The following is a 26,647-nucleotide window of genomic DNA, read 5'->3' as shown; positions in this document are numbered from 1 at the left end:
TGACACAAAAACACATATATAAAAAAAATATTGTTGAATTTGATCCACACAGTATGTAGGTACAAAATATAAATATAAAATATCCAAAAAAAAAATTTTTTCAGCCGACAAAATACTGTAATACTGTCAATTTAAATAGCTTTATCAAAATATTCCCCTACTTGATGAAAAAAACTTCAATAAGGTATGCTTATATAAAGAAATTGATGTAATAAATATATCAATTGATTATATTGTCACGATTACGAATTTATTAAAAGTTTATCAGAAAACAGCCTGTAATCCTGTTTTTAGTTCATTATGATCTGGGATGTTCCGGGATGTTCCCGAATTTACCAGACTATTCCCGAACATTCCAGAATGTTCCGGTATGTTCTGGAATGTTGTGTAATGCTCTCGAATACTCTCGAATGTACTGGACTGTTTTAGGTATGTCTTCAAAAGCACGCCCTACATGTATAAACGGGAACCTTCTTCATGGATGGGGGATACAGGCTTCCACACCATATAATTCCCTTGATCATACCGGGACTCGTTTCTGAGTTTTAGCGGCACGTACATTACATACACTCACTTTTATAATATATATACAGGGTGTCCGGGGGTAAAGTGCAGTAACTTTGTGGGGGGATTCTACATGATCGTAGGAGTAAAAAAGATAAATAACTTTTTCCGAAATTCCAATTTTTTCTTTTTCATACAAAAAGACATACCTGCTAAAAAGCCATAGTGTAGGTGCAAACTTACCCGATAAATTCGCAAGTGTGAACGTGGCAACGTTGCATATTGTGAGTGGCGCGTATCCATGGAAACCGATATTGTGAGTGGCGCGTATCCATGGAAACCGCATGTGAATTGTAAACAATAACAACACAGAGTTCGCCGTATGTTTTGATATTTTACCAAATTCAAAAAGAGAACTGCACTAAAATCACGTTACACTTTTTATTATAAAAAATATTAATAACTCATTGAACACTTAACTAATTTCATCGCTTTTTACTAATTTAAAATGTCCACCTTCTGCTTGTAGGCAAGTATGTAAACGTACAGTAATATTATTTATAATTCGTACATTGTGGCGTATTTCATCTGCGGCTTCGTGAATACGTAACCGGAGATCTTCGACGTTATTTACTTCTTTGGCGTAAACTCGATAAAACTCGATGTTTAAGGAAAACACGCACCGAATAAAGATGTACTTTTTAGTAAGACTTAAACACTAGATAAAGACACTAAATTAACAAGTTTTTATTTAAATGAGACTTTTAACACTAGATAAATTAAATTTTCAAAGTTGTTTACTCCGCGCGTCAAATTATGTGACATTCAAAGCACAGACGTTTGCTTACTGAATTACAATAGCGGGGGGTGCAGGAAGGGGCGCGGGATGTAGATTTGGCAACGACGAAAAAAATAATGCCGTCTAGGCACGTCGGAGAAATTTTTCGTTATTAGCTTAAAAGTACATCTAAAAGTTGGAATTTCAGAAAAAGTTATTTATCTTTTTTACTCCTACGATCACGTAGAATCACCTCCCGAAGTTACTGCACTTTACCACCGGACACCCTGTATACATATATTGATTTAGAATTAACGGCAAAAGTGCCATTAACACACTTGAAAGGTATTGTCAGTCGTAGTACAATATAGAATGAAAAGAAAAGAAAAACTATATATTATGTTTACAAGACAAAAAAAGAATATACAGTACAAAGCTAGTGAAAGAAATGTAGAATAAATAATAAAAACAAAAAACCTTTTATGCAGTGACTTTGTTAAAATATACACTGTTAAAATGTTTAATTCGTACAGCTTTATACTTTAAACATCAGCTAACATAACAAGAGTTACCAATAATGTGCAATCTATTTATAACAGAATTGTAATCTGAATCCGTACTATAATTTGTACAATAATACATACTAGTGAACGTTGATCTGATGGTAGGAACATGGAAGTTAATTAACATTAATATAATAATAATCAATAATATCCATAATATTATTTTATTCTGGGCCACGTGCAGGGATTGTGCAATGCAATGTAATCCATATTGGCATGGCATACAGAAATAAAACATAGGAAATGAAGGGAATGAATCAACATTTCACAGCACAGAGTGAAAGATACTATCAGTATCGCCCTGGTTTTAGACCACCATTCAGAATATAAACGTAGCTTGAAATGGCTTTAGCCGTGTTTGGTGACCAGATCTGAATAGCCAGATATTTCCCAACCATCATCTTCCCCATATCCTTCACTACCTTCAGCCTCACAACATACTACAATTGGGGATGCCATAGTCTCACTGGTTCCAGATGGTTGGAAACAGTTGGGACTCTTGTTCGGTATTCACAAAAAAAAAAGAGTTTTAAAAATAAGATGTAAAGAAAAAAGTACAGGTAAGTTAAATAACACGAGGAATAACAAAATAAGAGATATTTCAGAATATATTAATTACGTCGTGAGTTACTTTTATTGAGGTTTTTGACAAATTCATTTTTTGCATTGGGGTGTTTAACCAACCGATTTTTATTAGAGAACTAGGCAACGTGTACTCGCCGTTTCTTGACTTTTCTCCAATTTATATAAATATAATGTTAATGTATTATACATATAAACCTTACGGAATAAATTCTCTAAATGATTGTGATAACCCTATCAAAATCCGTTGAGTAGTTTAGAAAAACAAAGCGCACAAACAGACAGACGCGGAAAGCGACTTAATTTTATACTATTTAGAGAAGAGATTTCGGGAAATTAACAGTTCGCATCGGGAGCTGGTCGCTTTATGCCTTATGTAGCATTTAAATACTCTACCTAATCTAAACATTTCACTGGTACTGCAATAATACCCCTGTAACCGAAATTATCTACATGCGTTGTAGAATTGAACGCTAGTTTTCATTCCTTTGTGCTTGGGTATAGTCAATAACTTCGATGGTTTTCTAAATTGTGTCAATTTATATCTGGAATTTATCCGCGAGCAAAGCTGTATTAAGAGGTTCCGTGATAACTCAACACAGTGACAATTCAATACACTTTTAAAAAGTGAAATAAAGTCATTAGAAACGATGAAATTTTTTTAAAAATCTAACCTAACCTACTTAACCCAGTTAATAAAGTTTTTGTTTCATCACTTTCCATGACTTTATATAACTTTTTGAAGATGTGATGATTTATCCGGTCACCGTATTAAGTTCATCCACCATTCACAAGAAATTTAAAAAAAATTGACAACATCCGCTGTCATTAGGATTCTTGGTTTACGCAAATTATTTTTTTTACATGTTGGGTCCACCATTCACAAACGAAACGTGTTTAGTTACTAGATCTGAAGAGACAGGTATATCCCAACCTTCCTCTTCCCCATCTGATTCCCCTCCCAACTTCCATCCCTCACAACATACATATCCATTTGGTTATACCATAGGCAATTGGGAGTCTTGCGCAGTATTCTCTTTAAAAAACGCCCGTTGGTTTTTTTTTAAATATCCTATAGCTCCTCCATACAACAGATGATACAAGATACCATTGTACTCGAGTCACTATCATGACTACAAGCTGCGGAGTACGTTTGAACGTAGCAGTACGCCAGTGGGGTAGGTCCTGCCCTACATAACTCCGCAGTGTAATGTCCCGGGGTTGCTCGGGCAGAAGAGGGGTGGCTGTTGAGATCTCGAGGCTGCAAGGGTTGGGGGGTTGGGGGATGGGGGGTCCTTCAAGGAGCGGAATAGTTGGAGAGGCCGGGGCTAAGCTGGGGGATATGATGGGGGTGAAATTATATGCAGAATACGTTACGGCTCCGTAGTCTGTGCGGCACATTGTGCATTGACCTGCTTTCAGTAAAGTGTTGAGTGCTGGATTTCTTAAAGTTATTCTGTAGTGCTTTCGTTATATTAAATTATCAAGGCCCAGGCACAAATATAATATTTCACCAAACGGTAAATTAAAACCCCCGTTTTCACTGTTTAACTAAACTAGAAATAAGTGTCGGTGCTGTATTAACTATAGTATGTGTGGAAGTATTTGATCCTTTATTTTCTTTACATTCTCTGCGAATAACTTGGAACATTTTTAATTCTTCCGTCAATGTTACTTGTGCAATTATGGAAGACTTAGTTAGCAGAACGAATTGAACCTTTTTGAAATTCATTAATATTTTATCTAGTATTTGAAAGGTTTCGTAACATTTTGTTGTTCTCACATTTCGATTGCCACGGGGTTAGTTAGATTGTTTCGAAAGTAAAATGAATATTTGTTTTTGGAATAACTTAATGAGTAAAACCTCAAATTGTAATAGGTTCAAGTCATAGACATACATAATACATCAATGGTTCAAGTCCTAGATGTGACCGTATCTTTTTTTGATTTTTCTGTTTGAAAATTTCGTTTAAGAATCACTATTATTGTCTTAATAAAAAATATGAATAGTTCAAGAGCGATTGAATCGAACCATCATTCGATTATTTAAATATTTTCGATTTTTTATCAAAAAGTTTTTTTTAAAACGAATAAATGATTCTAAAAAAGTTAAAATTGCTGTGATTTTGTGCCCATTTTGTTACGAAATACATATTTATCATTTAAAAAGGTTTTTTCCGAAATCAGATGGTGATATTAATTTTCTTTTGTATAGATTTGTTCTGTTATTTAATATGTTATAGGCATGAATAAATTCACAGTGTATCTTTAAATGCAACTAAAGAATTTGTCGAGAGATTAATTAAAATCGTTTTTTAATATTAGCGCGGTCGCTCTAGCATTCGTATTTACATATCTCCCTTTCCAGCCTACTTTGAACGCTTACTACGGGGCCTTAATACCCTGTTTAGAAGAAGATAAAAGAGTCACATTCCTTACGTTTTATTATTTTATTTTATCTCTTTAATGGCATCTCCCTGCAATCATAATTCTGTGTAGATTTAATATAAAATATATTTAGGTAGATTTAAACTACCTTTCCTTTAACACTTAAATCGTCAATCGATGTCTAAGTACTCCCTTGAAGGGCGAAATTTAAATGCGATTAAAAAAACCTGAGAACCATTAGACAAAAAAATCCGTGATTTTGAAATTCTCCGATAAATTGACAGCTGCTTGAGAAAGCGGCTTGATTCTTAACTCACCGTTTACAGTAAAAGATAAGTCACTTGACTTTTATTAGAACTGTATGGCCTAACTGCCTTTACCTAGCCTTACCTCGAAAATGACTTCTGGTGTCTTAGGTACATATTTCCTCTTTTGCTGTATGTTGAATGACGGTGAATTTAAATAATTGACAGCTGTTGTAGGCTAATAGTAAAATCAGTCATTATGTTCTTGGGTCATCCCTGCAATTGATACGTGATAGTGTTTTTGATGTATCTACAGGGTTTTTCCAATAAGAGGTGTTATTTTGAATAGCCCGCTATTTCGGTAGATGTTACTTTTGAAGCTGTCATTTTTTGACATTTGACAAGTAGAAACTACGCCATTAATAAAAATGAAACGATACACGCTTCAACAACGCATTGAAATTATTAAAATTCACTTGAGTGAATCAAATGCATCTTGAGTGATAAGGCCCATTTCCACCTCGGTGGCTTCGTCAACAAGCAAAATTGTCGCATCTGGGGCTCGGAAAACCCAAGAGTTATTGTTGAAAAGCCTCTCTATCCTCAAATCATCACACGTGTGTGACTGTTTGGTGCGATTTATGGTCCGGCGGAGTCATTGGACCTTACTTTTTCGAAAAAGAGGCTGGAGCAACAGTTACGGTGATTGGATCGCTATCGAGAGATGATTAATGATTTGTTATGGCCGGAATTGGATGGTATTGATTTGGACAACGTTTACTTTCAACAAGACGGCGCTACGTGCCACACAAGCAACGAAACCATTGATCTTTTACGATTGAATATTAAAATAACACCTCTTATTGGAAAACCCTGTATATTGTTTTTAGTGAGTTCACGCGAACTTACGAATTGATGGACTTTAGTATGGGAGTGTACTGTTATTTTAAGAGGAACGGCTGCGCAGCCTTCTTCATACAAAACTTAAACTTGGATTTGACGCCAAAATACTTGACTGAATATTATTTTTTTATGTAAAGGCATAGCAATTATCTAGTACGGGTATGTGCTGCTGTTTATTCGTGTTTTAAATTAGAAAATGAAGGCCATTAAAAAACTCAAATTTTCTCGATTTTAGATGCAACTTTGACAATTTTTTGTAGGTCAATGATAATTATTAAAAAAATATTCTTTCCCAAACTACTATGTAAATACATTGAAATATAAATTAAAAACTAAAACATCGTAAAAAAGACGTTTTTGCTGTCGGAATTTAAAATATATATACGACAAATTTGTGTTCATTTATATCGTTTGAAAATTAAATTTAAACTCATCAAAATATATATTTTTTAATTATTCATATTTAATTATATTTGCATAGTAAAAAAGGCTAGATTATTTTTTGTTAATTACAATTAAATCACAAATAATTGCCAAACTTGCCTCGATGATCGTGAAAAATTGATCGCAACGGGTCCACCACCATCCGGAATGGATGCGGAAAGGCTAAAATTAAGTAAAAAATCCATTTGATATGTGTTTAAAAAATAAAGGAAAGTTAATAAGTGATACAGCGAAAAATTACTTATGCTTTATGTGATAAATTTCGCACTATAAATTACAACACACTCTGACAGACAGACGAAAACTTTCTGATGCTTCTTCATAAAATTATGCATGCCTCGATGCATCAGATGATACACCGAATATTTTATCGCAAATTAAACATTAAAACACTATCAAGAAAATCAACAAGGACGATAAAGGAAATTTTGTATATTACAAGTTACCACACAAATACGGGACATTTCTCTTCCTTACCACGAATATTAATAAATTTCAACACAGTACCCCCGACCCGATCAAACAATTCTATCTAAAATTCTATCATTAATCATATTAAGTTGTTAATAAAAATGCCATGCACTTTTTCATACTGTGAAACCGAGGACATTGAGAACGCGCCAATCAACAGAGATACTCAACTGCTTAAAGATTCTGCATTGACCATCGACATTTTCAAACAGATAGTTCGGCAACTATCTTTTGACATATGTCACAAAATGGTAGAACTGCCCCCATGACTTTTTATAGCCGCAAATTCGTGATCTTCACCGTAATATATTGCCCTTGAGGTGATTTTGCACAAAAACGGCGCTATACAAATCATCCAAATATTATTATTATGTTGGTGCGTATCCTTTATATAGATACGAAGTTCTTCTTTTTTGTCATTTTATATATTTTACCCGTCTTCTTTGTAATTTTATATATTTTACCCGCCCTGTTTGTTATTTCCCTTCATTTAGCTTATTATTGTTGTTTAATATGGTTTAATTTTTTATATTTATTTATCATTACTCCTTAAACATTCATGTAGGTGTGTCATTTTTGGACATCATGCTCATCTCTTACTGCCATTTTCAGACTGTTTGGAGAGGTTACTCAGAGCTCCGTTGCAACCTCTCTTTCAGTCAGTTGAAAAAGAGGCACTGTCGCAGTGGAGCCATCACCGTTATGTCTTTATTTTCCTTTTCCAAGATGAGTCTTCTTTTTTCCCACGTATTTTTAAAGGAAAGAAATGATTTTGCAAAATTTTATTCCCTCTGCCTTTCAACATTCGTCTTGGTACTGCCATTATTTGTTGTCAGCCGCCTTAACCCCTTGGCTGCGCTCGACTAATCGCTGTAAAGTCGATGTTCAAAGTTGAGTGACGACGTCGTTTTGCTCCACTGGTGATAAATACATAAGTCAACACTAAAAAGTACGCCGACATCTGTTCTTCGTGGCAGTGACCACAGTTTGGAAGCGTCGAAGCGGGACGCTTGCTTTTAAGATAATTTTACAATTTCCACCGCGGCTTGAATGCTTTTTGTTAAGTTAATTGTTAAAAATGGCTTTAAAACCGTGCTTATTAACTTAAAGCCATTCCGCATGAAAATCTGATATTGAGGTGAACAATAAAACGATCGAATTCGTTACTTCGTTTAAAACTATGAGGACAGATTTTTCGGAGAATTTGAACGATTCATAAAATTTCAACGTTCATTTTCGGGTTCTGTGAAAGTCCTATTCATGTTCTGTTATCATATCAGTATAGGCTAGTTGCTTGACAGAACCGAAATAATAACAGAACTAGAAAAAATCTTTCACAGAACTTGAAAATTAACTTTGAATTTTGAAGAATTGTTCAAATTCTCCGAAACAACCCGTTCTTAGAAATTACATTTATTTCCTTCTTATAGGCTGGGGGTTGGGAACCTTTTTACCGTCGGGGCCAGTTAAATGTTTGTGAAAAACATGTGACCAAACGTCACAAATGAGTCTGTAACTAGACATTTATAACTGCACGCGGAACGCGAGAATGGTTTCCCTTGAATTGCGTCAACAGATGAATCCGCAACACGAAGAATTTTACTTTCCGTTCAGAACACAAAACTGGTTTCAACTTAATAGTGATTCTGCATAAGAGTCCACAAGCTTAACTAGGTAGTTGTTACACGCGGAACCAGCAAATGGTTATCCGATGAATTTTGCTGCGTATGATGTGCAACTAAAAATTGACACTCCAATACGAACATAAGAACGGGTTCCTTCGAAATGCGTCAGCAGATGAAACCGCAACCGGAATTTTAACTTTGCATTTGGAACACAAAATTTGTTTTAACTTTCAATAAATCTGCGGACGAATCCACCAGTCCACCGGCTTAAATTTTAATAGTACTTCTTTTCATCTTACCTACCCTCCCCTCCCCATCTCCTACCCTCGCCAATACCTTCAGCCTCACAACATACCCTGATTGTCGATGTCATAGTCTGACTGGCGGTTGGGAGCAGTTGGGACTCTTGTGCGGTTTCACATAAAAAAATAAATAAATATAAGATAATTTTATATTTATTTTACTAACTTTAAAATATATCTGACATTCCGTGAAAGAAAACCGTTTTCGCGTTCTTAATATATATATACATTTTTTTGTTTGACGTTACTCTCATTACGACGCACCAAAAGTGCTCGCGGGCCGCACCAAAAAGCCCCGCGGGCCGCAGTTTCCCCACCCCTGTTATAGGCCTGTGTAATTTCTATTCATTTAGGCAATTGACTTTTGGCCATGCGTTCTTATGTTGTACCGTTTTTCGGTTCTATAATGACGTTTTTTTAACTACTCATACATACACACATACAACACAAGTACCAGTGACAAACTTAAAACCCAGTTCAAATTAAAAACCCAGTTTTTCCTGAAATATGTTTTCTTTTTTTATTCTCTTTGTTTCTCTTTCTTATTTCTTATGTTTTATTACACCTATTAATATTGTAAGTAAGTTTGTATTTATTTAATTACCTTTTGTTTTACAACATGCTGTTTCTGTATTTTTTTTTATTTTTTTTATTTATTTATTTTTTTTATTAAGGAGAAAAAACAGATACAGATATCAATTGACAAAAATATATACGTAACATCAAATAGAGAATTCACCTGCATCCAAACTATTTCTCACGAATTAAACAATTGTACATCTTAACATTGTAATTTAAAGCATTATGACTGCCATCATACGATGAGACTAGTATGGTGGTTCTAAAGAACACATCAACATATTGTAATCACTAATGTTTTATGAATAAAGAAACACAAAAAAAAATTAAAAAAATTTTTTGGACTGCGAAATATTTCGATTAAAATTTTTATATGAAATTGTAATTTTAATGGTCGATGTTTCAATAATGTGCAGATACTGGAGCACAGACACGTGACATACAACGGGATATGGTAATTGCGATAGTAACTACCAAAAATGGCTACCTCTAAAAAAGTACTTTTAGGGGTATTCAGAAAAAAAAATCTGGCTGTTTTTCATACTGTCATTTTTCTATGGTTATCGATTTTTTGGCCAGTTTTGAAAGTAACGTAATGTAATTATTTGAATAATTTGCCAGTTTTATTAAAAATGTTCTTTGGATTTGACTAATTTGGATTCACAATTGTATGGTTGATAACTGCGCAAGTAAGCTATAAAGCGCAGACCCTTGAAAAATCACGTAATCTGACTTCACATTTCAAAGATTACCGATTAAAGAAATATAAATTTCAAATATAGAATTAAAATAATTTTCTAGTGAAAAAAATTAATATTATAGGTAGGTACTTTATCGTTTGTCTAAATTCATTCATATCACCAGTTCCAATTTTGAAAATTCAAAATAAATCTGAGTTCATTTAACTAGAGTTACAATAATTACGGTTTCACAATAGACATTTTCATGTATAGTATTTTTTTAGTGCCGCCATTGTAACCGTGGTGGTTTTCATTGGATAGAAAAAGGCGCGGAATTCTTTTCACTTCAAATAAGAACGATAATTAAAATATAAATTTTTTTCTATTGTTAAAAGTCCCACGAAAAACGACACATAAGCCACCCCACCATTTTAAAGCTATTATTTTCCTTGGAAACATGACGGTCCGTCAGATACAATGATTGGCCGCTTCCTTTCTTCCAGTTAAAAACTACGGATAAATAATAATTACAGAAGGTACCTACCTACCTGCTCTTAATTCATTCTGACCATTAAACTTGGGGCAAACCCACCTATTAAAATATTACGACCGTTTGTAAAAAGCTTTTTGCCGACTAACGTGGAAAAAGCAACTCTTTTGCTGCTGTGGGCTAACTTTGAGTACCTACCTTCCTCCATTGTATTATATTCACTGAACAGGGAATTCCTAGAAATGTGATGTATACCGGTTTGAAAGAAAATATGGGCCAATGATATGGTTTTTCTACTCGAGAATTTTGATTTATGAAAAAATTTGGTCATTTTCAACAAAGGTAAGGAAATGTGTGCGTCGGGCGCACGGAAACGCCCACAAAACACTGTGATAGGTTTTGCCTCTTCAGTGGAGTACCTACCTTCAATATATTATGTACGGTTAATATTTACGTGAGTTATCTTTTAAAAATAATAAATCTCTAGCTTACGTCAGTTTATAATGTACTAGCTGAAGTCCCCGGCATTGCCCGGTCTTTACGCCAAGTTTTTAGAAATCAGGTATAGATAGTAATTTTCCTCTTATTTGGAATGTCAATTGTGCAAAGTTTTACCAAGATCTATCAGAATTCTATTTTAAGGTGAGTGAAAGGATATGGGGTCGTTTTTCGAAATATTTTGTAGACTTTTTTTATTTTTTTATTATTTTTATTTCTTGCTAGAGCAATCCCGATGAGTTACAAAACTCATTGTAGTAGGACGAGAGGAACTTACAATACATAGGTTGGAGTTACTAGGTACAATTTTACATTGGTATTTTGATATCAAAATTATTTCACATACAAAACAGTACATAAATAGAAAAAGAGAGGAGTTGAACAAACAAGAAGAAACAAAAAAAAAACTTGTGGCCGTACTTTAGGTTTCAAGGTCAAGTGTGCAAAATTTCATAATTTTCGGAATAAAACTGTAGATTTGTATACAAATCAAATCCACGCCGTCCGCTACAGACACTCTTATTTAAATATATTATTGTTTCTCCTTTAATTTTGAAATGTTACTAGAACTCATTATCATATATTTTCTGTTCGTGGTAAGTAGTTACTTAGGTTTATATTATCAAAATTGTTTGCGAATGAATGTTCTAATAATCATATTTCTTTTGTTTCAGTCGCAGCAGTTTGGCGGGAAGCGGAAAAGCCAATAATAAACGGGCGGCCATCTTAACACCAACAGATGTCATTTCCTGTTACACTTAAAACTGATTATTATAAATTAAGAACTTCGTGAAATCACTTTAAACCCACTTGTGGTTTTTTAAATTTACGTTTGTACACTTAAAAACAATACTCATAGTTTAAATTAAATTCTGTGCACGCTAGTCTTAAATAATCGCGTTCATTTCACACATTGTTTTGTAAATGCATCTTAGTGTAGCTTCGTATTGCGATCTAGCCATTGACATTTACGATGGGCGGCCATTTTGAATTTAGGAATAAAATGGCGCGTGGAGTGTCTTGCGATATCCCCGCGCTTTTTGGGATTTCTTCCACGAGACAGAGGGGGATCTGCGCCACGCCACTGCTGTACATACTGTCGCTGCTCGTCTTCGCTGTATCATCAACACATGGTAAGAACAATATATTATTATTTTTGTATTCCCACACAGTTCTCCATCTCGTCGTGGAAGGAGATTATAAATAAATGGTTCTTTGTGATAAATCAGGGATTTATTAATACTCCGCGTATTGCAATGGTGACTCGATAGTCGACCTAACTAGAAACTGGCAAAATGGAATCTGAAAACAGTAAGTTTGTCTGGGAGCATTCTCACTGGCCCTGGCGACTACTGGCCACTAGCTGCCATCTTACGGACTTCCGCGCAAGCTCTATGCACTGCCCTCTATGAGTGCATCTGTGAAGCTCTTACTTCCCAACAATTATTATAACATGCGTTTTCTCTTCTTTTGAGGGTGTTTTGCTATCGGAATATAGAAAACATTGATTTTCCCGGAATTGCAATAATTTTTTTGTGGAGGGGCAGTTCTTGCATCAATTAGCTGATTTTTATCCAAGGTACTAGTAGATAGGTACATACTATGTAACGTATGTATTTGATTTGCATATAATGCAATCCCCATACATCAAAGTTTTACTCTGATATTGGGATGGCGGAATAATAGTCGATGGACTAATAAACACAAGGTATTTCTTGGATGAAAGGGGGTAGTTAGGGCCGAGGAGAGAACCATACGTAATCTACATAGGTACTGTATAGTTGTCTCGTTTCATGTCGTCTCTCTCGTAATAAATGCGGTGTCCGGAAACTCTATATGTATTACACGGCAGAAAGGTGAATCTACATCACATAACTTTTTTTTTCTTTTAAGGGGCTTAAAAACTTTAGGAGCCGGGTCTATGGACGCATTTTAAAATAAATTAAAAAGCTTGTGTTACAACCCCATAGCGACCGTTTCAGATTTTAACTAAAAATTTCAACTTCAGATTCGATTTACTCAAAAAAGACAGCTCTAATCAAAAAAGGTTACAACCTCAAAATCGACCGAAAATGTGGTGTGAAAAAAATTCACTCTCAAAAAATCTCATGAACGTTTAGACCGGGCTAGTTTCACTGGCGACGTAGCAGTGCGATTTTGCAGTGCGATTGAGTCGCGTATATCGTTTTGTATGTAAATCGCAAGGCTATACACATTAGCGACTTAGCCGTGCGATTGTTTTACATACGTTATGGTATGTATACACTTGCGAACCGAGCCAAGAATTATGGGAAAGTAACGAAGCAAACTACAAGCGGCATTTGCGGTTGCTTTGTTTCTTTCCCATAAGTTGAGGTTAAGTTCAGCAGTTCGGCTCGCGTTTGTATACGTAGCGTAATACGCGACTGAATCGCGCCGCTAGGTCGCCAATGTGAAACTAGCCTAAATCTTTTTGTTATTACTGCATACATTTTAATCGCCCCTGTGACGTGTCACGCAATAAAAAATTGCATGAGACAATAAACACTCTTGAACAAGATGTCAAGGCATAAGTTAAAGAGTATCGTAATCTAAAAGGTACTTTAAATGACTGTAGGTATGTCAAGTTACTAGATTTCAATAGATATTATATAAATAATGTATTCTCGCTAAGCCTTTGAAAAGCCGAACAACCAAATTCAATTTTCAAAAACTGTAATACTTAAATAACGCACGCATATAATATCTATTTTAATACTGTATTCGTATTCAATTCAGTAATAATACGGTGAAATCCGTCCAGTAAATATTTTGAAAAAAGTTTTTCAATCATAATGTGTATAGCTTCCATACAAAGTATGCGCGCCTTTACTAACATCCAAAACCTTTGTCTAGCACCTGACTCTATTATGTTGCCCTCGTAAGCGCAGGTCCTTTGAAACTGTCCATTTAAATGGCGATTATGTTTTCTGCTCAATGGCGCATCAAATAACTGCCATGTTGTGTATTTTATCAATTATTTCTATTACGTATTACCGGCCCCACTGAATTGATTTTCTCTAGAAGTGTACAGATCTGAAAAAATGCTTGTGGTACGACCGTTCGCCTTCTAGACCTCAGACATACCAATCCAATGAAATGGATTTTATGTTAAAAAAGAATTTCCATACAATACCTTTTATATTAATGTAGGAGCATAACCATAGATAGCATTAGTAGTAATCTCTTAGGTTACCCATAGATGGCGTTAGCTGTCGAGTACTGTAGACACCGAGTGTATAGTAAATAAGGTGGCAACTTCAAGGTCGGGGTCCAGATTATTCCAACCGCCTGCTAATTAAGATACCAGAGCCCATTGTCAATCTATTACAATAAAATTAGTTTAATTTCATTAGAGAGAATAACCCTGAGACACAACAGATATTGTAAAAAAATTTATGTGAGTGCCGCACAAGATTCCCATTTGCCCAGGGGACAATGAGTCTATGACGTCCCTATTGGGAATTCTGAGAGTTACTGAGAGTCTTCGAATCTGTTTAGGAACACACATTCACAGTAGTTAGTGTCGATTTCAAGAGAACGGGCTGTTTCTTTGACTCGTGTATGTAAGATGACTCATTTATGGAACGAGCTATCAGCACTTGTCTTACCTTCACAATGACACCCAACTCTGTGGTTACACAAAGAGAAATCGTTTTTTTCCTCCCGATAAATTAAGAGGCTTTATTAATAAAACATCAATTTAAAAATTGTTTTATCGATATGCCTTGATAATATATCATGACGAGAAAAAGAATTTTCGTTGTAATGCTAAAAATATTAGGTTTTTTATGAACGTGTTTCGAAATTATGATAATATATTTGCAATTTACTAAAAGTTTAACAGGAAACCTGTTAATTCATTCGTAAGGCCTGCAATCCCGTTTTAACCGTTATTACCAATAATTTAAAAGATTCTTAATAAATTAACAATAGTCACTTTTCTCCGTATACACCGTACAGAGAGGGGTGGTCTTACGAAATGTCTAAAAAAAGATATTTTGAAAATGTTTCAGCAATTTCGCTGGAAGTTAGAAATTTTTTGCTTTATTAGGACATATGGAAACGCCCCCAATTCCCTTCTATCAATGTTTATCTACAGTGCCGCCATATTATTGTATATTTTAACAATAATAATTATATTTCTATTACGTATCGCCGACCAGGACTCAGTTTTGGTGAAAACAAATTTGCAAATGCAGCAAATCCCCTGACTGCATTTTCCTCCAGGGACGTATTGTTGCACAGTTGCCGTTATTATTATTATTATTATTCGCCCCGTGTCCAACAGGCTAGCTATTATTATTTTGCCCGCGGCTGTACATGGTTCGTTCGTTTTCCATTAGTATCAGGTAGTTCTATTCTATAACGAACGTGTATTGCACATTGCACGATGCAGAATGTACGTACCCATATATATGTAAATGTGATTACAATGATTCGTTACATTTGTACGAAAGTAATTCGGATTAGATTCAATGTAACAAATAATGTTGCCTTGTTTTAGAGGACACGCAAGCTACTAATTTCTTGTAAAAAAATTGCGATTCGTTCGAAGATCTATATTGTACATCGAACACAATTAAAATGAAAATAAAACCCTGTTACCCTAATATGAATGTTTTTTTTGTTGTTATAGATTTACAATTTGTGCATTTTTTTTAAGTTCTGATCGGAATACCCGTCGTAGTTTTGCAAAATAAACTGCTTAGTGAATTTGATCGGGAATCCCCGTCTATTTTAAAATTAGTTCTAGTTGAAACCAAGATGAGAGGATTGGAAACGGTTGATAGGGCAAATACTTTAAGGCCCTGTTGTAAGAATTCAAAGATGGTTTGAAAGGGAGATATGTAAATACGAATGTTAGAGGGAGCGCGCTAATATTGAAAAATACGATAATTTTGTGAAAACAAATTGTTTCTAATGAAGGGTTTTAACAAACCACAGTAGATATATCTTTGAATAGCTGTCCTCTCATAAGAGGTGCTACATTTTTTTGTTAGATTAGTTTTAATATGACGTGTTTTGTAGTTTTATAATGTCATTGATTAAGCCCTCGCATACACAATTTCTTTCGATTTATAACAAGTCTCTCTTTAAGTTAAGTTCCATAAAAATATATTATTTTTGAAGATAAGTTAATTATATGAAATTCCCTCTATAGAAAAAAAAGGCAAAGTAAGCTCCGAAAATTATTAAAAACACGTTTTGTTCTGTTATTTCATATGTAATGGGCATGAAAAAAATCACAGTTTATCTTTAAATGCAACTAAAGCATTTGTCTAGAGATTTTTGCTCTATTTCAAACGAGTCGTGTTTTATTAAATATTTTCACAATTTTCGCTTAATTATTATAGTTTTTTTATTAATATTAGCGCGCTCTCTCTAACATTCGTATTTCAATATCTCCCTTTCAAACCATCTTTGAATGCTTACTACGGGGCCTTAAAGGATTTGCCCTGTTAACAGTCTCCTCTCAATCCTGTCATCTTGGTTGTCAAACATTTACTGAGACTGCTGTAATGTACCGTTAGTAATGGGCTGCTGACAATAATAATAGAGTAAGTCCAAATTAAAAATAAAATAAACAATTTGAGTGTTAAACACATATTTCTTTCAATCTGGAATTCTTTCAATTTGGAATTGAGATGTATAACCAGCCCAACAGAATTTAGATCCAAATTAAAAACTCACTTTTTCAGACACTCGTTTCCATAAATCCGTCATTCTATCCAAATATTGCAATTTTTTTACTTTTGTTATACCGTAATTGATGATTCACACACATATATTCTCTAGCGATTGTGTTCTACTACTTATGATAAAGTCAAGATGCTATTGACTTGCCTACCAATGGACAATGGACAATATCAGCGGGAACATAACATATCAATCGGTTTAATTTTTGGCATATGAATCATTTAAATGCGTTAATGATCGACGATTAATTTCATTCATTCACTTCATTCACTTTAGATATATTTCCAGCTAATAATAAAAATTAATTTTAAAAACACCCTAATATAATATAACTTCCTCCTTCTTCTGGCGCTTGTAAAATTAGATTGTTAAGGCGATGCACTACGTCATGTAATATTTTAAATTGAGCCGCTATCAATAACAACCCTTACGTAGATAACGATAAGGTTTAAATTCCCGCTTAACACCATCCTCCTGTTTTGATTTATGCAAGAAAAAAACATGGCCAAAAAGTTCCTCTTATTTTATTTTGTGGATGTTCAGTCCTAAATATTTATTATTTTTTGGATCATTTTATAAATAACTTGATTTGCCCCATTATACAATAAAATCATAACCGAAAACGGGTTCGTAAGTAGGAGATTTTGAACTTTAAAGCAGTTTTCATAGGCCTTATACATTATTTTTTTTCTGGGCTTATTAAAAGACTTGTCTAAAAAATACTAGATTAATTCAAAGGCCAAGATGTATTCTACTCGCAATATTTAATTAAACGCATCTGAAACATTTCTAGGCGACCAAATTTTCAAACCAAAAACACATGATTTTGCATTACTACGTATTGCTTCGCCTCAATGTTAATTTTAGTTATATAAATATATATATTTTATTAAGAAAGTAGTTATAGGCCTTAGTCGTAAGTCACTAGTTTTAAGTCAATAGTTCTAGTATTAACTATTTAAAAAATATATTTGTACAGCGCCCTTGAGGTGTTTTCTCACGAAAACGGCGCTATATAAATTATCCAAATATTATTATTTATTATTATAATCACTGGAAAACTTTATTTATATGTTGGTAATCATTTCAGGATTGTTATTGATGGACATGATCCATAATTATTCTTACCCCTTCCAGTTATACCGCCGTCTTTGAACAGTTAGAACTCCCAACGCATTAAAAAAGAAATCCAACACTCGCAAATAAATAAATATTAAATTCAACCCTTCACCGCCCGAGGCCTCGCAATCCACCCTCCGTATCATTAATGAAAGCGGAAAGATCGCCAATCGTGCGGAGGCGAGCCACCGCAGGTCCCCGCCTCAATTAACGGGCAAATGGCACAGGGACCGGACGTGCGCGAGCCCTGCACGCATAAATAATGCTTGGTGTTTTCATTGGATTATGTTTCCTGTGTTTTAAATGTTGAGTGATGGATGGGTTTTGTAGATTGATCCTGAGGGACTCTAAGGAAGGAGAGCGCCATGAAGAGTGGTAGATCCTTATACAGCCTTACTAAAAAACGTGGCGTAAATATCAGGTCAGAAAAGTGACAAACTTATTACCATTGCGTTTATTTGATTAAAACGGTCTTAAACCAGGCTCGATTCCGGCTTTACCGCACCAATATTAAACGGGCGTGTAAGAATCTAATTAGTTAGTCTAAGTGATAAGGCTAAAAAATATATATATATAATAAGCAGTAATTGTCGATTGAAGTACTTGTTCAAATGTACATATTGAATTATTTGGCGGGTTGGGCAGCCGGCGTAGCTCAGTGGTCCAGAGCACCTGACCGGACATCAGAAGATGCGGGTTCAATTCCCGTCGGCGGCATTTATTTTTACAATACAAAGAAGAAGATGGTTTGAGAGGGAGATATGACGAATGATACACATAGGAAAATGAGTATTGCTAATTTATTAGGAATCTCTTCAAATTCAATGTGATCTGGTTATAAACGGGTTTGCAGGCCTTTAACGAATGAATTAACAGTTTTCCTGATAAACTTTTAGTAAATTACGAATATATGTATATTGTCACGATCCAGCAACACGTGTTTATAAAAATCCAAATATTTTCGCATGTCGTCATGTACTTGCCTTGATAATATATCATGACGAAATGCGAATATATTCGGATTTTTGGGAACACGTGTTTATAATGAATCCTGTTATTTCATTCGTGAAGGCCTGCAATCCAATAAATCAGCAATACTCATTTTTCTCCGTGCATTTATGGAATATTTTGGTTTTAGATTCTAGTGAGGTATTCGTAAAATAAATTAAAAACCGTTCTTGGATTATATTTTATAGGTTAGGTAACGTTCAACTATATCTACTAGGTAAGGTTATACTTTTTTCCACAACAAAGTGCTGAACGTTCATAATATTATACACATGGGTGGGTAAGGAACCTTGTAGGTGTGTAGGTATCTCTAATAACGACGTATGCTTGTCAGGACTTTCACAACAAACAAAATCCTGCGACCAAGTGGGTACAGGCGCAACGTATATCATATCAGAAAAGCTGATTGTGGGTACATATTGTACTTACTTTGCCCAGTATGTAGGTAGGTACTACTAGTATGGGGTTAACCCCTCGAGTGCCTCAGGCCGCGGCAGTAATAAAGGCGGAAGGGTCTCTGCCGCGCAGTAATCATTTCCTCCGGCCGGAGAGCGGCGCCAAAGGGTTTAACGTCACATACCGCATCGTACTGGCGAGTTTGAGTGTGCGAACAGAGATTGTCAAATGTGGGGAAAGATGGGATAGCTTTGTGGGGTTCTCAACCTTCTTCTTACTCATCACCCTTCCCACTGCCCTTGGTGAACCCATCAGTCAAATCACTGTTTTCGATTCATCTTTACTACGAATCGGTTTACATTATTATGAATACCGAAAATATGCCTTTGATAAATTTTAACTTTTCCTACAGATTCGGTTGAGCAGAATTAATTAAAATAAAATATAATGATTATTTCTCTGTGCGTCCTGCATAACTTCAACATACCATTTAAGTGTCGTTTTCAAAATTGGATCTGATTGTATGAAAAATTCAGACATGCGTTTAAGTACCTACCTATAAAATATTTTTTTAACATTTAATTGTTTTAATTGTCATTTTCAAAATTCGAACTGATTTGTCAAGAATTGAGATTATTCCTTGATATTTCACGGGTCTGCTCTAGTTAAGTTATTTTTTATTTATTTGTATTTCTTTTTATTTAGGAAGCAAACAGTCGTACAGTAAAAAATTATAACAATAAACATTCATATGTTCTAGACTAATTAAGTTCCATTGAGTTAAATGTTGATTTAGTATTTTTTACCTACACAACATATTAAATGTTATATAAAATATATGCGTAAATTATACTACTAAATATGCAAAAAAAATGAACATCATGAAAACCTTAATGTTTAATGGCTAAGATTATATTTCTCATGAAATTTTTGAGAAAATAAATAAAACCACTTTTTTTTTATTCAATCAACCACTTCTTGACTCCAGTTGCCAAGCGATTTATCTATTTATATATTTCAGCATATCGCTCGCCATACATTCCTATAGCGATATGCTGAAATAGGCCAAGCCATGATGCTCCTTAACATTTCTTGCTTTCATTAAAAAAATGTGACTACCGCACAATAGTCCAACTGCTCCCTATTTATCGAAACCTGTGAGGAGACTACGGCCTCTCCAATTGACGAGGCTCAAGGTGTGGAGAGGGAAAGGAGATCTGAGAGAGGAAGGTTGGGAAGTATCCAGCTATTCAGATGTGATCACCAAACACGAATAAAGCAATTTTAAGCAAAGTTTCGATTCTGAATGTTGGTATTTTACCAGGATGATGATTGGAGAATCTTCGACTCGGGAACGTGCCGCAAGTAAACTACTAATTATTTTAATTTAATGTGAAATAACACGATATGTGTATATATTTATCTTCTATTTATAATGTAAAGAAGAGTGTCTTTGGCGTATAATTGAGGCTCGCAGACGTGCGACGTGTATTTGATTTTTATACAAATCTATAGTTTTATTCCGAGATTGATGTAATTATGGACCTTCAAAACAAGAGGAAGGTGAATTTCTACATGAGATTCCGTAAAACCACCCTCATCCCCTCTACCAATACCCTTAATGCAGAATTTCAAAATAAGATGTCTTCATCTGATTTCGTACAACTCGGGCAACGCCATGAACTTCAGCTAGTTTAATACGTAAAATTTACTTGCGCATGCCAGGATTCGAATCTCCTTGGTCGGGGACCTTACCCATCGACCACGGAGGCTGTCATGTTTTAGTGCGTCTTTCATATGTTAGCACAATAAGAGATGCTCTGAAATTATGGCAATAGCTGAAAAAAACCTACGAAGATTTTGGACAATCCTTTGTACCTATATGTATGCATATTTCCTTGTATAACATTTTTTCTCAGAGTGAGTTAGTTGTTCATCAATTCGAACCTGCCATCAATCATAAAACGCAGATTCGGAATAATTTGAAATACAAATCAAGAAATTTTTTTGAAATGTTCGGAAAAACGTTTTGGATCCACTTGGCGCAAAAGGCTGCTTATCCTTATGGCGGCCGTAAAGTGCAGCATTGATTAAACGGCGACTTTTATGAGGGGCCGCCGTGCGGAACGTCTCGCCCATTTTCCGTTGAGATTCGCTGGCTTTAGTACTATATGTACTTCCTATGAAGTCTGCGGGCCAGGGGTTAGATAACTTTTCAAATTTTCGGAAATGATTCATTGTTATCGGTTTCTAACAATTCGTCCAATTTAGAAGTAAATATTGATGTTCTGTGAAAGTCCTATTCAAGTTTTGTTATAATCCAAGTTATGTGAAAAAACCGGCCTGTGATGGAATAATAACAACTTGATCTTCAATTCTGAAATTTGAATTGTTCAATTTCTGTTAAACAACCCGTCATATGCTTTTTATATAAAAATGTGCTGTGTCTGACTTTTACACTGCACTTTATTTATATATTTTATTTTAGTTATTTATACAAATTATAAATTACCAATTATTGCAACGTACATACTATTCGTTTTATCTTGCTTTGTTGCTCTTACAATCTCTTTTGAATTTATTAATTGCTTTAGTTTTGACGGATTCCGGCAGCGCCTTATTTCGCGCCTTTCATCCCTTTGTAGGTTAAACTGTTTTGCTTATTGACTTTGTCGTTTTTTTGGTAGTCTGATTTCATTGCACATCCTTGTGTTATGCCTGTGAATGTCTTTTTTTTATATAATTTTGTTTGAAAATATAATGAAGTTCTCGGTTCGTCTATAACTAGGTTGCCGACTCCTGCCGCATCCAGAAGTTCCTGGAACGGATCGAGGCAGGCCGCAGAGCTTTATGACGGATTTCAGCGAACAGGGACATTATACACTTTTATTGGGAGGAATACGACTGCATAAATATATTATTGGCGTTGTCAACTGCGGGTAGGGGGGCTGCTCTGTGGGCCTTTAAACACAGATACTGTGATGTGGCGGAAGGAAAGAGGCACCCGGAATGGATGCAGGGAGCTTAATAAATATTATATGCCTTTCATTTTATTGTTGTGTGATACTGCATAAGAGTTCCAATCAGCAGGAGGGGGATGCTGTTTATCGGCAGATTAAACTCCTACCCTCTTCCCATTCTTCAATATAATAATATATATATAGGCCCAATATACCAGGACAGGAGAACTCTTTGATGACATTGTAAAATCTTATCTTATTGATATCACCCCGGAGTCTCCAACTGCCTGGAGTGAGTGGTACTATGACATTTAGAATTTGTATGTTATTTGAATGAGTTAATGCTTTGCTAACTGATATCTAATATTGCGTACACATTTGCGATTCGAGCTGATCCACCAATAATGGGAAAGGAACAAAGCAACCGCAAGGGGCGTTTCATTATTTAAGCATCCTTCGTTCTTGAACACATATAATTTAATTGAAATAAAACAATAACTTTGTTTATAACCACGAATTATTTAATTTTTTTTATTACCGACCGGTTTCGCTTAACACAAGCATCTTCAGGGTATAAAATTAAACTAATCAAAAATTTACAATGTAATTGTAAATAATTTTATACCCTGAAGATGCTTGTGTTAAGCGAAACCGGTCGGTAATAAAAAAATTAAATAATTCGTGGTTTATTTCAATTAAAATGTCAAACCACAAAGTGACTGCTTTCTACCAAAACATATAATTTAATTAAATGAAAAAAACACCCATTGTAATACACCACTTTTATTGAATTAATAAATGACAGCCAACCAGGTTTGACGAAGCTTGAGATAAGCGAAACGTGGTTGACTGTCATTTATTAATTCAATTAGTTTTGTATTACAAAGGGGTTTTTTTCTTTTTTTATAATATAATGTCACACCCCAAATTATATGCTTTTTCGAAATTAAAAAAAAATCATGTTACGCATTATTTATGATGAGAAGCAAAATTTCACCAATTTAATGGTAGGTATAAATAATAGTGACGATAAAATCTTTCGATAAAACGATTTCGATGCCATTATTTTACGACGTGATTTTTTATGTGATAACCGTACAAGAGTCACAACTGCTAACAGTTCTCCGGAGTGGGTGGGACTATGGCGAGGAAAATGGAAGAAGATTAGGGAGGGGAAGATTAGGAAGTATTGGTCACTGAATACGGCTAAAGCCATTTTAAGCAAATTTATTTTATTTTTATTTGTTTAAAAAAAAAAATAATAATGTTACATCATTTATATAAAATATTTTACAATACACATATTAATCATTTCACATGATGTTATATATATACCGATCATTTAATAAATAATTTAATTTGCCACATTATATAATAAAACTATAACCGAAAATGGGTTTGTAAGTAGGAAAACTTGAAATTTAAAGCAGTTTTCATAGGCCTTATAAATATTTTTTTTCTGGGCTTATAAAAAGACTTATGTAAAAAATACTCGATTATTTCAAAGGCCAAGATGTATTATACTCGCGGTGTTTATTTAAAGCATCTGAAACATTTGTAGGTCCCCAAATTTTTAATCGAAAAACATTTCGCATTACTACGTAGTGCATCGCCTTAAAGTAGTCTATCTAATATTTTCAGTGTGTTATTAAATTTCTGATACTTTCTGGTAATGTATTAAGAAACTTTACTCCGAGATATTTATAGTTGAATTGAATTGCCCCATTGTTTTTTTTTATATTTTGAAGTAGGGAGGATTGATGTTTTTCTGAGTTTTCTATTTAAAGGTGCAGTTTTATTTAGAATATTATATTTGTAAAGTTGTGTTGTTGCATGGTAGAAGAATAATTCATTTTGTTTTCTGACTCCTTCAGCACTTTCAACACATTTCTTCAGTTTGCAATGTTTTCTGTATATTTCAAATGCGCTATATACAAATTATTTTTTAATTTTCAGTAAAAAAATACTATTTTAGAAAGTAGATAAAATTATCTTTCCGGTGTACGCATTTAAAATAAACATTACCATAGAAATTTTAATATGAAACGTGAAAAACACTAACCACATTTTTACTTTATTTCTTACTCTAATCTTAGAAAAGTATAGAGAATTCGATATTTCGAGAATAAAATTCGTTTTTTTGGGAATTTTTAAAGAAAACTTTAAGGTTAAACGCAACGCTCGTTGTATTCTACGTGTTCACAGATGGCGTTAATTAATTAATTTTCTTTAAATACGCTTTTGCTAGGTATTGCTTTACAATATTAAGACAAATCATTTATTTGCGCCCGTATATACGCAATATGAATCAATAGTTTTGTTCGTTTAAAGACTTAATTCTTTCGAGAAAGGCATACAAATACAATATTGTACCGATGATTCAATCCAATATTGTATTCGTATGCCTTTCTCGATAGAATTGAGTTTTTATGTGGACAAAACTATTTATTCAAATTCATATTGCGTATATGCGGGCGCAAAAAAATAATTTGTCTTAATACTGTACAGCAATACCTTGCAAAAAGTTAATTTTGATCAAATTAATTAATTACGCCATCTATGAACACGTAGAATATAACGAGCGTCGCGTTTAACCTTAACATCACTTTTATCTCGTTCATATAATAAAAAAATAAGAAATATCGGGGCGAAATATGAATTTTGGCTATTTTCAAGATTTTTTTAGTGACATTTAGTATAAATATTTTAGGCAAACTAGAAAGAATTATTATTTCTCTTTCTAACTTAAAAAAAAATTACATTTTTCCACATGTAGAAAAAAAGATAAAATGCTTTTATAAAATATTGACGCCCGGTCATATATGGCCCTAAAAAGCTGGAGGGGTTAAATTTATTTATTTATTTATTTCTATACATACATTACAGTGTCTACCAAATATTTACATTTGTATATAATACATAAATTTAGAACTATTGTTAATATGGTGTTTTATGCTGGGTGTGAGGTAGGTTTGAGTAGGTGACACTGTGGTGGGTAATGTTATATGTTTCGTGAACACCTCACTGGGAGAACCTTTGCTGAGGTGTTTACGTGGTTATGATTAAATGGTACATGTATTTATGTGTATTGGTTAAATTTTCTTATAAGTGTATTGGTTAAATTTTCTTGTAAGTTGGGATTTTAAATTTTTTTTTTAAATGGTTACTGTACATTGTTATTTAAAGAAAAAGGAAAAAAATATTTATTTAATTACCCATGTATACACATATATGCATGCATACAAGAAGAAAGAAGTTATTATGGATATGTGTACCTACGGTTTAAGTTGAATTGTTTTTAATATTAATTTTTGTACTATGTAAAGCGGTTGTGGGTGTATGTAGAGTATCTACTACCCTGATAAAAAAGTCCAGTTACTCGTAGAGAGTCAAATAATCTTTACTCTAAAGAAATTTAAAGCAGCTTAAATTCTCTTTATTTTAAAGTTACACTTGTTTCCGATCCATAATTTAATTATTTCGGTTTTGTTTTCCTGTGTCCGCGTGAACCAGAGGAAACTGATACCAAATCCATCAATCAGCCATCGGATCCATCAGGTGGAGATAGATTGATCCATCGAACAAAACTGGACATTTTTCCCCTAAATAAAGGCCTAGCCCTCAAGCGATACAGAGTAACAAGCAATGAAGCAATGTCGCTAATGGTGGCACACTCAGTACATTACGGATTGAAGGTACGACCACTGAAATGATAAACTGATAGAAGTGTGTTGTGGGCGTGTCTATGTGACCAAAGTAAGGTGATATTTTTCTTACTACAGATGAAATTGGAGAAACTTTTTCAAATGTATTTTTTTTCTTGAACTATAATTAATTTTGTTTGGCTTGGAAGTGTTCAGTGTGTCCCACCGTTGAATTTGGCGTTTGCCTCTGTCGGTCCGTTTTTTAACGAAAGGATCGCAGTTTTTGGAGCACATATACGTCGGGGGGAATGCTGTTATTTCGAATGGTATTTCAATAAAAGTTGCTTCGATAAATGCCATTGTACACGGTCGAAAATAAGGAGATAGGGTGAAAAATAATATATATTCATATAGATCAACAAATGCTGATTCTCAATACAAGAGTATTATTATGTTTAATACATATAATTAATAAATCGTTATGTAAAACAGATTAAAACCGATTTAAACGCCCTGCGATTGTCAGCGGGTTTTGACAGAACTTACACTGCTACCTCACGGGTGGGTCGGCCACGTGCCTTAGAATTTTGTAGAAAGAAAGGCATACAAATAGAATGTCGGATTGAATGAATTCTTGAAAGAATTGAGTTTTTATACGGTGAAAACTATTTTTTGATATTACGTATGTACGGGCGCAAATAAATAATTCGTCTTAATATTTAGAAGCATAACTTGCAGAAAGTGTGTTTT

General features: G+C 34.2%; 1 protein-coding gene across 1 annotated transcript in view; it reads left to right on the top strand.

Annotated features, from left to right (window-relative positions):
- The window catches only part of LOC149410535 (uncharacterized), a 429,087-nt gene that overhangs the window by 31,631 nt on the left and 370,809 nt on the right, over window positions 1-26,647 (top strand). The window contains exon 2 of the mRNA XM_089648447.1: window positions 11,727-12,185. Coding sequence (XP_089504573.1) covers window positions 12,026-12,185 — 160 coding nt within the window. The 5' untranslated portion in view covers window positions 11,727-12,025. The remainder of the gene's footprint in view (window positions 1-11,726; window positions 12,186-26,647) is intronic.

The sequence above is a fragment of the Hesperophylax consimilis genome, chromosome 27 (genome assembly GCF_061612785.1).
Source record: "Hesperophylax consimilis isolate HC1 chromosome 27, BYU_Hcon_1.0, whole genome shotgun sequence".
NCBI classification, from domain to species: domain Eukaryota; kingdom Metazoa; phylum Arthropoda; class Insecta; order Trichoptera; family Limnephilidae; genus Hesperophylax; species Hesperophylax consimilis.
The sequence above is the reverse complement of the archived record's forward strand: the minus strand, read 5'-3'. Positions and strand labels throughout refer to the sequence as shown.